The 17,117-nt window shown below is 33.0% G+C and overlaps 2 protein-coding genes across 14 annotated transcripts in view; one reads left to right on the top strand and one right to left on the bottom strand.

Moving 5' to 3' along the window:
* Nucleotides 1-4,225, bottom strand: part of LOC143073394 (protein MAK16 homolog) — a 38,763-nt gene extending 34,538 nt beyond the window's left edge. The window contains exon 1 of the mRNA XM_076248909.1: nucleotides 4,100-4,225. Within this exon, the coding sequence (XP_076105024.1) occupies nucleotides 4,100-4,114 (15 nt within the window). The 5' untranslated portion in view covers nucleotides 4,115-4,225. The remainder of the gene's footprint in view (nucleotides 1-4,099) is intronic.
* LOC143073391 (uncharacterized) overlaps nucleotides 4,224-17,117 on the top strand; it is a 90,023-nt gene continuing 77,129 nt past the window's right edge. For 10 of the 13 annotated variants that reach the window (XM_076248898.1, XM_076248895.1, XM_076248894.1 and 7 more), the window contains exons 1-5: nucleotides 4,224-4,382; nucleotides 12,427-12,489; nucleotides 14,531-14,583; nucleotides 15,896-15,946; nucleotides 16,206-16,283. In XM_076248898.1, the coding sequence (XP_076105013.1) occupies nucleotides 4,308-4,382; nucleotides 12,427-12,489; nucleotides 14,531-14,583; nucleotides 15,896-15,946; nucleotides 16,206-16,283 (320 nt within the window). In that variant the 5' untranslated portion in view covers nucleotides 4,224-4,307. The remainder of the gene's footprint in view (nucleotides 4,383-12,426; nucleotides 12,490-14,530; nucleotides 14,584-15,895; nucleotides 15,947-16,205; nucleotides 16,284-17,117) is intronic. The other 3 variants (XM_076248903.1, XM_076248902.1, XM_076248904.1) reach the window with 2 other exon arrangements.

Below are 17,117 nucleotides of genomic sequence, written 5' to 3'. Positions count from 1 at the left end.
CCAACGATGGGAACTCTTTCTGTTTGTATTGACTATAAATGCTTGTAAGGTAATTCTGTCGTTTATCTGTACAAGTGGTTGCATTTCCTCTCCTTTCCCAACAAACAAACGAACGAAACGCTACTATTTTGCTTTCTCTGGAGCTCATCCTCAGTGGCGCTTATACGTCAGGAAACTTACATGTATGTATACTAATAATGATTGTTGCAAGAACAGCGATGTATGGACAAACTATTCTAAATTCGTCAATATCAGTTATGCATGACTAAGATATAAGTTTTATTACAACTACTGTATTACTTATTTGGATTAATGACGGCTATCATGTTCAACATTGCACAAAATATTATCATAGAATTTAAAAAAAAGAATTGTCAAAAAAAATAATGCCTTAGCTTAGATAATTGGTATTCTTTTCATAAAAAGTTCGTGTAAATGATTGTCAAATGAATTTAATTATGCAAGAATAAAATGTTAAAAAGAAACTAAAACAAAAAAATCATGCATTTTGTATGTTGTATTTTTTTTTTCAATTAAAAACTTTAAAATTGCTATTAGTTTTATAAGAATTTAAACACAGCCAGATTTGAATACAAGTTAAAAAATTCCGGTAAAGTCAATGATATCAAACAGATTGGCAATGGTATAACAAGTTTGGTAATATTGCATTTAGTTTTTATTAAAGATTAAAACTACCATTTTTTACTTCATTTACGCCAATTACCGCCAAGAAAGTAATCAAAAATTGTTTCCTTTTATTTTTATACACTTTCGGAATTACGAATCTGAAATTTTATTTTGAATTAATTTACACAATTTAATTATTGTATCTTTATTCTCATCGTGTATTAAACTCTTAGTGTATTAAAATCGTGACAGCATACTCTTTCTAACCCTTTCTGTTTATCCTTTCCAAATAACAACAGTTATACCTGTGTACGCTTGAACTCACACCTGCGGCTAAATAGCTACAAGGTAAACAAATTGACCTCAAGCCGAGAAATATACAGTGACCTTTACAAAATAATATACACACTCTGCTCACACTTTAGTTGCATTGAAATGATTATCAAAACAATAACGGTAAATAGAACTGAAATAATTTCAGTTCAATATCAGTAAAAATGTTCAATAAATATTTTATGAAAAAATTCTCAACAATAATTAATGAAATTTATTCGAAAACATTTACTAGAGATAATTTAATAGGAGTTTAATTCATCAAAACAAAACGGTATATGCATATTCATTTTCGTTCATTCTTGTATTGTGGTTAATGACTACGACCATTCGTCAGCTGTGCGCTTTTAATTACGTATATTGTCGATAAGCTATAAGAGTTAAACAGATTTTATTTTTTCCCAGAATTCAATAAATCGGGCTAATACGTCACGACCCACTCGAGAATTCAACCAAAAAAGTTTCAAATACTTGATTTTCTCCGTTATTAGAAGGAATATAAATTTAAAACTTTGCAAATGTGTTTTTTATGTTAAGATGAACATAATTAGATGATAAGTAAAAAATCGCGGAATTTCCCTTTAAAAGTGTACCATGTGTACAGTAATCCTGTGATTCTAACAAGTCTTTCATCTTGTGTAACATGTAATAACAAATAGTTACATACATGAACAGTACAAGCCGATCCCAAAACTGATACATCCAAACTTTGTTTTTCTTTTTCAGTTCTTAAAATTTCTCAAATTGCTTTGCCGAATCCTTACTATAAAAGTGCTGATAGTAAATTTTAGAGAGTGAAAACGTGCATTCAGTGTCATTGTTTTGTTATTTTCTGGCAATAAAAAATAATTGATACTCATATGACTTTTTTTTTATCTACACACAACTATTCAAAATATTGTCAAAATAAGAAAAATATATTGACTATATATTCGATGTTACAAAAAAAAAACCAAGTGTTATACAATAGAATAGAAAATGGAAAATAACTTTATAATTCAAAAATGTAGAAACTGTGATACAAACAGACACAATAACTCTCATTTTCGTATCGATTTAAAATGGTTCTTTAACTGGTACTCCAATACTTCACTGACCTGTTGTCATCCATCATCGGACACTTTTTTCAAATTCTATTCATACTGTTAAAATTTGTGACAAATTCCTCCAAAATCAATATAGTTAATTCATATTTTATTATGGGGCCGGATCGACTTGGGGCCGGATCGACATGGGCCGGATCGACTTGGGCCGGATCGACTTTGGGCCGGATTGACTTGGGGCCGGATCGGTTTGGGGCCGGAACGACCGGAACGATCGTTAGTGTATTGCTATAACTTTGTTTCACTGACTTGTTTCCAAATGGAGTGAGATTCTGACTACATTTTTTTCTTTTTGTGTGTTGAATAAATTTTATATCATGTTTGATCATGTTTTGGTTATAATAGTGTATTGCTATATTTTATTGTTTCAGATCAAAGGGACGAAGCTGTTAAAAACAATTATCTTTTGTGTTTTTCATTTAAAATATTCAATCTTTTACTCATACCAAGCTATAAATACATTCAGTATTTACACAAAAGCAATTAAAAACAACAATCATGATTTTCCAATAATTCAACTGGAATTTGAATTAAAATTGGGCGGGAACGTGTAGAGTGCAAACGGACCTTGGGTGCAAACGTGCGAGGTGCGAACGTGTAGGGTGCAAAAGTATATTGGGCGTGAACGGACATGATACCATAGCGCGCGACATCAACTGCAGCACAGACACTACGTTTATTGGTTTCTTTTCTCTAAATCTTCAAATTTTACCTAAATAATTTTATAAATTTATGATTAATGTATTGGTATTTATAAGTCCCGTCAAGAATTGTTCAGGTGTCAAGATCAAAGCAAAGGGGTTTGTAACAAATAATTTGCCGGGTTTACTATCCATACGAATACCCGATTTTTTTTTATTTAGGACACATATCATGGATAGTAAACCCGGCAAAATTGTAACAAACCAAAGGGGTCTCACTAATTAGCGACAACAAGCGTCAAGAAGCGACAACAAGCGTCAACAAGCGACAAGAAGCGACAACAAGAATTATTTTAGCGACAACAAGCGACAAGAAGACTATTTAGCGACAAGAAAACATTTTTTTTTATTAGATATAAAGAAATTTGTATTTAATGTTTTTTTTTTAAATATACGAGCAGATATGTCTAATTAAAATGTTTTATTATATAGATAGACAAAGAAATGAAACATTTGTGAGGAAGAAAGAGATTGTAAAGTTTATATTAGTATATTGGTAGATGAAGAAATTTAACATTTGTGAAGAAGAAAGAGATTGAGCTTCTTTTTTTCATTTTTAAATATGAAGAATATGTATAAGATAATGTATGTATCTGTTTTCGTCAAAGTATGAATAAACGAATGGAGATATATGGAGCGGGCATAATGGAATATAATATTTTGATTCATTTGCTTAATACTATGCTCTAAGTGTACTCTTGTTATGTCAATTCGATGCTTTATTTATAGAACTCTCAGCCACGCTTTGTCCCCTGTTTTATTGCTACAATAACATCCAATTAACAGCTTCAACTTTGTACACGCGTCTGACTATACAATTACACGCGCCAGAATATACAATCATTGTAAATAATGAACACCTGTTGAAAACTCAAGATTGTCATTAATTTCCTTTCATCTTCAATCAATATGCATAAACATGATAAATATCGTTTAAACAAATAAAAAGATGAAAACATTCACATTTCAATTTTCTTTTCCTCCTGTTTGATTTCAGTTCTTTGTATTTCACAATTTGTGTCAATATTTTCAGGACAATGATGCACAAATTATTCATTTTGCGAGCTTAATATATATTGCACGAAAAGAGTTTTAAAAAACAAATTATAACATTAAAAAAAAATGTTTTCTTGTCGCTAAATAGTTTCTTGTCGCTTGTTGTCGCTAAAATAATTCTTGTTGTCGCTTCTTGTCGCTTGTTGTCGCTAAAATTCTTGTTGTCGCTAATTAGTGAGACCGAACCAACGTGATCCAAGTCTTATTTCAGTTGTCCTTTTTATAATTGTAGCTGAAATTAATAATGCTTAAAGAAGTCATTAATTATGATTTTCTTACATCATCATGTTGCATTTTTATAGCCCTTATGTACAACTAAACATATTAAATGTTCCACCACGTGAAAATTGTCAACAGGAAATGAAATTTTGGTCTCTAAAGGGAGATTACTCTCTTCTTCTTATGAATATGCATGAGACATACAGACAAGGAAGTTGAAAGGAAAAGAGAAGTGAAATAACTTCAGAAAGTGTCTAGAGAAGAAAAAATGTCTCGTATTTTACCAGATTATAACCAGTTGATGAGGTTCACCATTAATGATGTTTGTAACTGGTTGGCAGAGGTAGGCAAAATTATCAGAGATACAAATTTAGCTTTGCTGGAAATTAAAAAAAAAGTTCGATAAGTTTCAAGAGTGGCAATGACAGGCTTTTTTTTTTCTTTTGAGCTTCAGATCCAGACTGGAAATAATACATCAAAATGAATACATGAAGGCAAACTCTTGGGGCATATCTTTAGGACCAATTGGTTTAGCTAAGGCCATTTGATATGCTTGTGGGTAGGAGCAGGGGGTTGGGGTTAGTTGGTTTTTTCTTTTTTTTTGGGGGGGGGGGGGGGGGGGGGGGAGAGATGGGGTGTGATCCAGCCATTTTTTTAAAGGAGGGTTCCAAACCAGAATAAAGGGTTTATGGTCCAACCATAAGTCATTTTCAAAAGCATTGATAGTTAAAGAGGGGGTTGTTCCGTCCACCAACCACTCCCCACCGTGGATCTGCTATTATTTCTGTTTGTACATTTTCATGTTCATTCATTTGTGTTTGCTTGTGTTTGTATTTTCTTGTGCAAAGTTATTTATTTTTAGTAAAGACATGACAAAGCGATTCATCGAAACCTCTTTAAAAACAAAATACTGAATATCTAATTCAACAGACAGCATGGTGGACTTTAGAATATAACTGGTGAACTACATTTATATGTCCACTTGATCCTGTCACCTTTGCTGATTTTTGAAAACATTTGATTATTTGCATTTTCCTGTACTTAGCTTTGTTGGTATTTGTAACACAGAGGTCCTGGTTGGGACCAATGTGATTTTCAATAAGAATCATGACAGATTTATCTCGGGTCAACCAATGTACAAAATGTAACTCATTCATATAAACACAACTTGAGAATTTTAAAATTAAGCCATGACTTTACTAAAGAAGTTTTAATCCCTCCATCTGTCAGAATATAATCAACATCAAACAATTTGAAGGGGAGATAATCCATTATATGATATAAAATATACTGATAGTATTTTGAGGGGTAAGGTATTATTTGTTTATAGCCTACTCACTTTTCTAGTTTATTTTTAAATCATGTCAAAATTTTACATTGGATTACATAAGTTAATCTGAATTCATACAAACTTCCTTAATAATGTCATGTCATATGTTAAAAAAAATATGTACAGGAAATTGCTGAGGGGGGTCAGAGGGGTCCTGATCCAAAAATTCAGAGGTCCCGAATTTAAAGAAGTTTAAATCCCAATATCCCGAAATTTAACAAGAATTCCCTGATCCGCAAAGGGTCAATCTCGAAATCCCGAGCTTAAAAACACCCGATCCCAACGTCCCGAAAAAGGTCCTAGCCACCTCATTGTTTATAGTTTGTATATGATAAAAAGCTTCAATTGGATACAGACTTTTACAGTATGATAAAATATTAGAAGGGACACAGATGATGCCCCTGCTTGGATATAAAACATAATTATTGTGTGAAATGTCCCATGTAAATACTGTTGAGAAATCACTTCTTTTTTATGCAACAAAATTAGCATTACCTGGACATCACCAGAGGTTTTGATTGACATAATTGAGCAAGAGTTACTGCCCTGTTGTTGCCATGGCATGAGGTACCCATGAATAAAGTCCCTTTATAAGTCTACATTGTTCCATCTTTTAAATTGGATATTGTACTGAGATGAAAATCATGTAAAGAAGCTTAAAATTGTATTGTATATAAAGGAAATTCATTGAACATTCAGATTCTGTTAAATTTTAAGTGATTCTGAAATACATGTAAGGGTGGATGATTGTCGGAGTAAATGGTCCAAATTTTATTTTTGATTTTAACCAGCTGGAAGTTAATAAAATGGCCCTATAAATATTAAAAACAATATTGATCTCTTAACTGTAGGTCATGACCCCCAAAGAAGTCTCCAACAAACCACAAAAGGGGCTACGAGTAGGAGAAAGTAACAGAAATTTTGCATCATAACAGAAGGGACAAAAATCTGCCCCTCAATTTTGAAAAACTTGCAATAGAGTTAAGGGGGTAATTATTGGTTACCAGTTTCAAATAGCAGCCAAGGGAAATAACTTAAATCAAACTTATGTCATATGGAAATCTATTTATTGTCTTATGACATCAAAGGAGAGAAGACACGTGATGTTTTTCACAATTTTAGTAGTAGTCTATCTTAAGAATCATGCAAAAGGGAAAAATAGTGGCAGACTCATTATTATAGAATCACTAATAAATTAAGTGATGAAATATCAAAGAAATGTGAATGCATGCCTGTACCAAGTCAGGAATATGACAGTTGTTGTCCATTTGTTTTTGATGTATTTTGTCATTTGATTTTGCCATGTGATCAGGGAGTTTCAAATTGAATATTCCTCGGAGTTTAGTATTTTTGTGGTTTTACTTTTTATATTTCATTAAACTGAAATTTAAAAAAAAAAATTATTATTTAATTGGGAAACCACAGTATTTATTGCATCTAACCTGACCATTTATATTTTATTTACAGATTTAAATCTGGAGTCTGTGGTAAATTTAATATTAAGATTCAGGAAACAAATCATAGTCTGAAGTGTTTCAAGTAGTTAAAACATTTTGTACTTGAATCCTTATCTAATCACTACTTAAATGTTACAGTATTTTTATGCTTGTTGTTTCCACATTTTGCCAGGAAACAATTTCAGTTTTGGTAAAATGCACCAATTTTTTTTTATTGTACATGTTGTATGTGCATTCATTTTAATAAGAAAGTTTTGAAATATAATATTGTTTCTGAAATGCAAAATTGTTTTCTCTAAATGTAGTTTTAATGATATATTGTTTCAGAAAATATAGTTTGAAATTTGCAAGATAGTTGGGCCATAAACTCAGCCTTTGTGAGCCTATTTAAGAAGTAATACCATCAAATCATAGTACGTCACATGTCACATCCAGTTGCATATAAAAAAGGGTAAAAAAAAATTATTCCCTTGAATTTGAAAGTTATAGGAAATTTATCCTACATTTTATTTCAGTTGAAAAAAGATCTGTGTAATAGATATATATCTTGGGTGTTTCAAAGCACCCTTATTTTTATAAGACCAAAAAAAATTTGCGGTCGTATATTGGTATCACGTCGACGTCGTCTGAAGACGGATGGTTTCCGGATAATAATTTTAATATTAGTAAACAGAAATCAATAAAATTTGAACACAATGTTTGTAACCACATAAGGAAGCTTGGGATTGATTTTGGGGGTCATGATCCCTAAGGTTTAGGAATTTGGGACCCAAAGGGCCCAAAAATAGCATTAATCTACTTTCAGAACAATAAGTTGTGTATAAGTATTTCAATTGTACCACAATCATGAATGTTTAATATCATAAGTAGAAGGTTGAGATATATTTTAAGGGTTACATGGCAAACAGTCTAGGAATAAAGGGCCAAAAAGGGGCAAAAAACAAGCATTTTTATACAACCCAATTGAAATTTTTTTGTAGTTGTCATCCGAAGACATGGTTTTCGCACTATAACTTTAGTGAAAGTAAATAGAAATCTATGAAATTTAAACACAAGGTTTATGACCATAAAAGAAAGGTTGGGATGGATTTTAGGAGTTTTGGTACCAACAGTTTAGGGATTAGCGGCCAAAAAAAAGGTCCCAAATAAGCATTTTTCTTGGTTTTTGCACAATAACTTTAGTATAAGTAAATAGAAATCTATGAAATTTTAACACAAGGTTTATGACCACAAAAGGAAGGTTGGGATTGATTTTGGGAGTTTTGATCTCAACAGTTTAGGAATAATGGGCCAAAGGTGTCCAAAATTAAACTTTGTTTGATTTCATAAAAAAATGAATTATTGGGGTTCTTTGATATGCCAAATGTAACCGTGTATTTAGATTCTTAATTTTTGGTCCTGTTTACAAATTGGTCTACATTTAAAGGTCCAAAGGGTCCAAAATTAAACTTAGTTTGATTTTAATAAAAATTGAATTCTTGGGGTTCTTTGATGTGCTGAATCTAAACATGTACTTAGATTTTTGATTATGGGCCCAGTTTTCAAGTTGGTCCAAATTGGGGTCCAAAATTAAACTTTGTTTGAATTCAACAAAAATTGAATATATGGGGTTCTTCAATATGCTGAATTTAACCATGTATTTAGATTTTTAATATTTGGCCCAGGTTATCGATTGGTCCACATTGAGGTCTAAAGGGTCTAAAATTGAACATTATTTGATTTCGTGTAAAATTGAATTCTTGGGGTTCTATGATATGCTGAATCTAACCATGTATTTATATTTTGGATATTGGACCATAATAGGTAAATGTCCAATTTAAAATTTTTAAGTTTTTAAGTTTAAGTTCTTAGACCACATTCATTCTGTGTCAGAAACCTATGTTGTGTCAACTATCTAATCACAATCCGAATTCAGAGCTGTATCAAGTTTAAATGTTGTGTCCATACTTACCCCAACTGTTCAGGTTTCGACCTCTGTGGTCGTATGAAGCTGAGCCCTGCGGAGCATCTGGTTGTAGTTTCAAGTCAATAGTTTGGAGTTATCTTTCTTTGTCCAGAATGGTTGTTGAATAACCTAAAACCAATGCTTTATATAATCTTCTTTGAAAATTAGAGTTATCTTTCTTTGTCCAGAATAGAAGTTGAATCAACCTAAATCAATGCTATATACAATATACAATGTAATATTCACTTTACTACCAACTGATAAATTAAAGCAATCTTTACCATTCAGTGATTTCAAGCACTTTTAAATTTGATTACCATTCTAGGGTTATGCCCCTTTTACAATGGAAAAATTGAATTTTTTAGTTTCTGTTCTCTTAACTTAAGTTTGTCTCAACTTAATTTAATGAAATATGTATATAATGCTTATAACCTCTAAGCTCAGTTTAAGTTCAATTTTTGGCAGCTTCACTTTTACAGTTCTTGAGTTATGTCCCTTTATAACGTTATATGCTAACGGGGGCCCAGCTGTGTCCTTTTGGACACATTCCCAATCTATTTTTTTAGAAGTTACTATTAATTAATATTAATTTTAACCATGACTGCATGATATTTTATATTTTAATATTTTTATGATGTATTTAAATGAGTAGTTATCTTTGCAAACTCAATTAGAAATTTGAATTGAGATTATTTTTGGAATAAGAGAAAGGGGGAAGTGAGAAAAAAAATTGGGTGGGGGTCCATTTTATTTACTCATTTCAGATTTCAGAATTTAAAAAGAAAATTTCTTCAAATATTTTTTCTTTGAGAGGATTAATATTCAACATCATAGTTAATTGCTCAAAAGCAAAAACAAAAATTTAAGTTCATTAGACCACATTCATTCTGTGTCAGAAACCTATGCTGTGTCAACTATTTAATCACAATCCAAATTCAGAGCTGTATCCAGCTTGAATGTTGTGTCCATACTTGCCCGGGCCCCCAACCGTTCAGGGTTAGACCTCTGCGGTTATATAAAGCTGCGCTCTGATGAGTATCTGTTTTTATTTGGTGTTTCTATAGAATATTTTGGAAACTTGAGTTAACATGGTAACTAAAGTTTGTGTACAGGAAAAAGACATTCTATTTAACATTTTTAGTGTTATTATTTAGGCAGAAAATAAGATGACCCCAAAAAATAGATAACTAGCCATGTTGTAATGGTTTTTTTTTCTATTTTTTGAATGAGAAGTGGACATTGAAGACAAATCATTAATAGTTTCTGTTTTAATTTATAGATGATGTGTCATTCTGATTTATAGATCTATGAGGTGTCATTCTGATTTATAGATCTATGAGGTGTCATTCTGAATTCACGAAAAAATTAAAAATTCTTTCCTGGATCCTGTAAAAATTAATCAACAATTCTTTAGTCCAAATAGATGTAAGTCAAGAATTCCTGTGCAAAAAGGCTCAATCCTGACATACATTTTGTACAGGAAAAGGTCCTTCCACCCGTTTTTATAAGCAGAACTTAGGTAGGCAGTGTCAAACTCTCTGCACATTAGTAAACCCTTGTTACATCTCAAAAGACCTTAAGGTGACCTGTTTCAAGACAAAAGTAATGTTCCTATCCTCATTTGCAGTGGCAGTCCAAATTTCCTGCCTATTATCACCCATGGTCCACTCTGCATGAAATATTTCCTACTGGACATTAAATAAACTACAACCAATCATTTATTTATTCATTACACAAAAACATAACAGCCAAATCATTGAGTAAGTGTGATATTTATTCGGAAACAGGAACATATATATATAAAATGTACTTGGTGAGTTTTTAAGAGGTCATAGGTCCCGATTATACACTTCCACATCATGGTACATGTACTTGCTAAAGGTGGATTGTACATGTACATTTGTACATACATGTACACTAAGAAATTAACCTGATTATATTTTGACATAAAGTAAATTGTCCGTGTGTTGTCGGTTTCATATGAGCCCAAAAAATATACATATATTTTGTAATAAATTGTAACCTGCCTTTTGGCAAAAAATAAATAGGAAAAGTACATTTGTACATTAAGGTAAACTAATTACTTATATAACTAGTATTTTACATGAACATGATAAAGGGGAATTTCTTGGATTTTAATCTTGAACATTGCTTATCCAATTTTTTTAATAAAATGTGTTAGGGAAGGCAGGATAATTAATGATTGGTAAGGAGACAGACAACAGCACAATATTTTTGTTTGATCTGTCTAAAGTTGAAGAGACTAAGAAAATGTCATCAATATTTGAGTGATTGATTTATTTCTAAAGGTTCAGTAAATGTTTAATTGATATTATGGGGGGAAAACGCAGATTAACAATAAATTTGATATAAAGGCCTATCATATTCTGTTTGGCCATTTGTTTTAGCCTATCAAACCATGATAAATAAGAGTCTTTAAAACTATATTTGCCTGAGAAAGAAGATCTGTCACAGGTAGTTACGAACTGATTCAACATAGTTTAGAGGGGAAAAAAGTAAAAAAAACTCTTACACTATTTTTTCCAGATTAGCACAAACTCCTGATTATAATACCTTAACCTATATAACAACATGATAATGAAATGAAGTTTGTATATTTGTCTCAATAAGCAGACATTTTTTTTGTCACATGTATCTTATGGGTCAGGGAATTCACATTTAGCTTATTCTTTTCATAAATACTAAAAGTAAATATTCTTTTTTAAATTTCACAATATAATAAAAACATATGGTTTGTTCTTTTGTTGTGCTTTTACATCACTGTCCCATGTTTGGAAAAAGGGGGGAGGTTGAGCACTTACAAATATGATTACAAAGTTACTCGGCATATTCTATGAAATATAAGTCATTGCTACGCTTCAATTAAAACAAAAGGCACAGTAGAAATGAAATACATACCTGTACATGTATATGAAACAGGGAAATATATAGAAGGAAAATGCAAAATAAATGATACAATACATGCAATTGTTTTTAAAGTTTAAAAATTTAGATTTACTTTAAGTGTCACAAAGTTACAATTATTTTAACAATTTAAAAGGTATGTCTTAAATGTAATAATATAATTTTTTCAGTACAAAAGCATCAAAGTGTGTAAATCTCGAAAAATGTGAGAACATTTAAGTTTAATTTGGTTAAATATTTCTTGAACATAAAATTTATATTCAAATGCAGAGACAAAATGACATAGAAATTGTCATTGTTCATTTGTCATTGTTGAGTTTTCGTGATAGGATCTGTTTCTCTGACGCTATAAGCTATAGAGCCAATATATTTATTGATAGAAATGATTGTCATGTGAACATATCTGTCAGGCAGGTTTCTTCTAACCTTAACCTCATTTCCATGGTTCAATGGTCAATGCTAAGTTTTCATGGTTTTAGTCCTTTAATCAAACACTATAAACAATACATTAACTTTATTCAGGGAAAAGAATGATTGCACAATTTACATGTCTGTCTGGTAGGGTTCATCTAACCTTGACCTCATTTACATGGACTATTGATGATGTAAAGATGATGTGATACTTGCAGTAAAACCTTCTTATTACAGACTTTTAATATATATTCAATCATGATATCTAAAGCATAAAGCAAGCTAGACATTTCACTATGCAGTCTTGTTTATTTTTCAGAATCGATTTGGAGAGTTTGTAAAGCAGTTTAGAGAACATGGTATAGATGGAAATAGATTTGTGGTATGTCAAATAGGAAATGTTTTCACTTCAAAATATCACTTTTCTAGAAGGTCACACAACATTCAATTTCTTTTAACCATATTTTGTAAAATCCAGGATTAAGGCAAATGGACTGAGTCACTATGATCTGATGATGACTAGAGGACATCTCAGAGAAAAACAAATGCTTTGTAAAGAATAAAATAATGAGGGTGCATAAAAAAGAAATTACCTAAAATATCAGAGGTTGATTTAGGGAGCACCCTCTTATGGATCCCATATATGATAAATACATTGATTTTTTCACTTCAAATTTTAGCTTGAAGGTTGGAAAGCCCTTTTTGCAATCCCAGATCCCCATCAGGACTGTAATCCCAAATTCCCATCAGGACTGTAATCCCAGATCCCCATCAGGACATTACAACCGACCACTCCCAGATCCTCATCAGGACATTACAACAGGCCACTCTCAGATCCCCATCAGGACATTACAACAGACCACTCCCAGATGCTCATCAGGACATTACAACCGACCACTCCCAGATCCTCATCAGGACATTACAACAGGCCACTCTCAGATCCCAATCAGGACATTACAACAGACCACTCCCAGATCCTCATCAGGACATTACAACAGGCCACTCTCAGATCCCCATCAGGACATTACAACAGACCACTCCCAGATCCCCATCAGGACATTACAATAGGCCAATCCCAGATCCTCATCAGGACATTACAACAGGCCACTCCCAGATCCTCATCAGGACATTACAACAGGCCACTCTCAGATCCCCATCAGGACATTACAACAGGCCACTCCCAGATCCTCATCAGGACATTACAACAGGCCACTCCCAGATCCTCATCAGGACATTACAACAGGCCACTCACAGATCCCCATCAGGACATTACAACAGGCCACTCCCAGATCCCCATCAGGACTGTAATCCCAGATCCCCATCAGGACATTACAACAGGCAACTCTCAACAAAGAAAGGACTCCTCCAGATGTACAAGCATAGACATACACAAAGAACAACCAGAAAGCCTGACAATTGGTACAGACATTGGATGTCAGGGGGGGGTATCCAGTTTTATATGTGAACAAACATAGACACACACAAAGAACAACCAGAAAGCCTGACAATTGGTACAGACATTGGATGTCAGGGGGGGGGGGGGGGGGGTAACAAGTTTTATATGTGAACAAACATAGACACACAAAGAACAACCAGAAAGCCTGACAATTGGTACAGACATTGGATGTCAGGGTGGGGGGGGGGAGGGGTAACCAGTTTTATATGTGAACAAACATAGACACACAAAGAACAACCAGAAAGCCTGACAATTGGTACAGACATTGGATGTCAGGGTGGGGGGGGGGGAGGGGTAACCAGTTTTATATGTGAACAAACATAGACACACAAAGAACAACCAGAAAGCCTGACAATTGGTACAGACATTGGATGTCAAGGGGGGGGGGGTAACCAGTTTTATATGTGAACAAACATAGACACACAAAGAACAGCCAGAAAGCCTGACAATTGGTACAGACATTGGATGTCAAGGGGGGGGGGGGGGTAACCAGTTTTATATGTGAACAAACATAGACACACAAAGAACAGCCAGAAAGCCTGACAATTGGTACAGACATTGGATGTCAGGGTGGGGGGGGGGGGTAACCAGTTTTATATGTGAACAAAAATAGACACACACAAAGAACAACCAGAAAGCCTGACAATTGGTACAGACATTGGATGTCAGGGTGGGGGGAGGGGTAACCAGTTTTATATGTGAACAAAAATAGACAAACACAAAGAACGACCGAGATAGCTTGAATGGTACAGACACTAAATGTTGTTGGGTTAACCAGTTGTATGTGTGTACAATTTTCCCTGTTTACCTGTCTATATCATATGTGGTAGAAGTAACCCACAAAAAAATAAATCAAACTTTTGAAATATTTGTTAACTGATTTGCAGCAAAAATTGTTACTTTATTTTGTGTATTGCATTAATACAATGTGTGTACAAAATTTGCATGATTTGTATTTCAATTTCAGACTTTATCTGACCTAGATTTATCAAGGATGAATTGTCCCATGGCAAAAAGAAGGTAATTTAACATGAATTTTAATAGACATATAGACACTTAGTTGATAATAGTATCTTTGATGTAAATACTGCAAATGAAATGCATTGGTGATCAATCTAGCTATGTATAGAAGATAAAAAATATTTTTTTAATACTAATTTAGTTTTACTGTACCTTTTATAATTTCTATTAATAACAGTATTACTAAATTGTTTTTGGGTTACTTACAACATTCAAGAGTTGATTAGGGTAGATTTTGTAGTTTGGGAGATCCAAGAGTTGATTATGGTTGATTTTGCTGTTTGGGAGATTCAAGAAATGATTAGGGTAGATTTTGCTGTTAGGGCGATCCAAAACTTGATTTTAGGTAGATTCTGTTGTTTAGGAGACCCTAAAGTTGATTACGGTAGATTTTGTTGTTTAGGAGCTCCAAGAGTCTATAACGGTGGGGAGATCTAGGAATTGTTTAGGGTAGATTTTGTTGTTGGGGAGATCTAGAAATTGTTTAGGGTAGATTTTGTTGTTAGGGAGATCTAGGAACTGATTAGGGTAGATTTTGTTGTTGGGGAGATCAAGGAAATGTTTCGGGTAGATTTTGTTGTGGGGAGATCTAGGAACTGATTAGGGTAGATTTTGTTGTTGGGGAGATCTAGAAATTGTTTAGGGTAGATTTTGTTGTTGGGGAGATCTAGGAACTGATTAGGGTAGATTTTGTTGTTGGGGAGATCTAGGAATTGTTTAGGGTAGATTTTGTTGTGGGGAGATCTAGGAACTGATTAGGGTAGATTTTGTTGTTGGGGAGATCTTGGAATTGTTTAGGGTAGATTTTGTTGTTGGGGAGATCTAGGAATTGTTTAGGGTAGATTTTGTTGTGGGGAGATCTAGGAACTGATTAGGGTAGATTTTGTTATTTGGGAGATCTAGGAATTGTTTAGGGTAGATTTTGTTGTTGGGGAGATCTAGAAATTGTTTAGGGTAGATTTTGTTGTGGGGAGATCTAGGAACTGATTAGGGTAGATTTTGTTGTTGGGGAGATCTTGGAATTGTTTAGGGTAGATTTTGTTGTGGGGAGATCTAGGAATTGTTTAAGGTAGATTTTGTTGTTAGGGAGATCTAGGAACTGATTAGGGTAGATTTTGTTGTTGGGGAGATCAAGGAAATGTTTCGGGTAGATTTTGTTGTGGGGAGATCTAGGAACTGATTAGGGTAGATTTTGTTATTTAGGAGATCTAGGAATTGTTTAGGGTAGATTTTGTTATTTGAGAGATCCAAGAATTGATCAGGTTAGATTTTGTTATTTGCACATTACTGATAGAGTGTATTTATTTTTCAGAGATTTGCTGAAATTAGTTAGAGAACTTCCAAAGCCAGCAGAGTCATCAAGGTTTGTACTGATCATGAAACAAGCTTAGGCTTATAAAATTCAGTCAGAATTATCTCCCTTAGATTAACACTTGTAAATAATTATCACCTCTAATAAAAACCAGTAAAATTATATCATGTTACACTATTATTTTGTTCTTTTGTATATTTTAACCAATGCAAATGCATTTGTCTACAAAATTATATTATTTTTTAAAGTTTGAAGATGATATTTTGTATACGTAGAAAATAAGATTAATGTAGTATAATTTGACTTGTAGTAGATACAGAAGGGTAAAAAGACTAATTAAGGCAAGGAGACATACAGTTGTCTCAGTTATATATCAATCAGTTGACAGGTATTTCAAAGTTAAGGTTTGCATGCCGTCTTTTTTGGTGTTGTGAGATTTTATTTTTATTATTTAATCTCATGTTTTTGTTTTTTTATGTTTTTTTCATCTTATGCATGTTTTGATATTAGCAGTATAAATCTGATATCCATATTATTTCCCTTGAAAAAGATGTTAACCAATCATTTGTCCTGATAATCATTATTTCCCTAGGAAAGATGGATATCAATCATTGGTCTGTAGCTATTATTATTCCAATACCCAAATATTTCAAGATTGCCACAGAATCTGGTTTTGGGTTTATAACTGGCATTTATTATAGTAGACAAAAAGAATTATTTTGGGTTACAAAGAGGAAAAAAGAAATAAATAAAAAGATCTGTTAGCTTCCTTTTTCCTTAGACTTCATATTTAATTAACAATCAAGGATTGAATGCTCATTGAATATTGAATATGTCAAACCCCATCCCTTTCTTTATTTGTCTATCCCAGGCTATATCCTATAATACAGGAGTTGTTGTTGGTTAGTTATTGCTGTTCAAGGTTTTTTGTTGAGCCTGCAACTTTTGTTGCAGAAAGCTCGACATAGGGATAGTGATCCGGCGGTGGTGGCGGCTGTGGTGGCGGCGGCTGTGGTGGCGGCTACGGCAGCGGCGTTAGCTAACTTCTTAAAAGCTTTATTTTTTAGAAGGTGGAAGACCTGGATGCTTCATATTTTGTATATAGATGCCTCTTATTACGAAATTTCCGTCAGTCACATGTCCAATGTCTTGACCTCATTTTCATGGTTCAGTGACTTTTTGAAAAAAAAGTTAAGATCTTTTGTAATGTTAAATTCTCTCT

The sequence above is a fragment of the Mytilus galloprovincialis genome, chromosome 4, assembly GCF_965363235.1.
Source record: "Mytilus galloprovincialis chromosome 4, xbMytGall1.hap1.1, whole genome shotgun sequence".
NCBI lineage: Eukaryota > Metazoa > Mollusca > Bivalvia > Mytilida > Mytilidae > Mytilus > Mytilus galloprovincialis.
The sequence above is the reverse complement of the archived record's forward strand: the minus strand, read 5'-3'. Positions and strand labels throughout refer to the sequence as shown.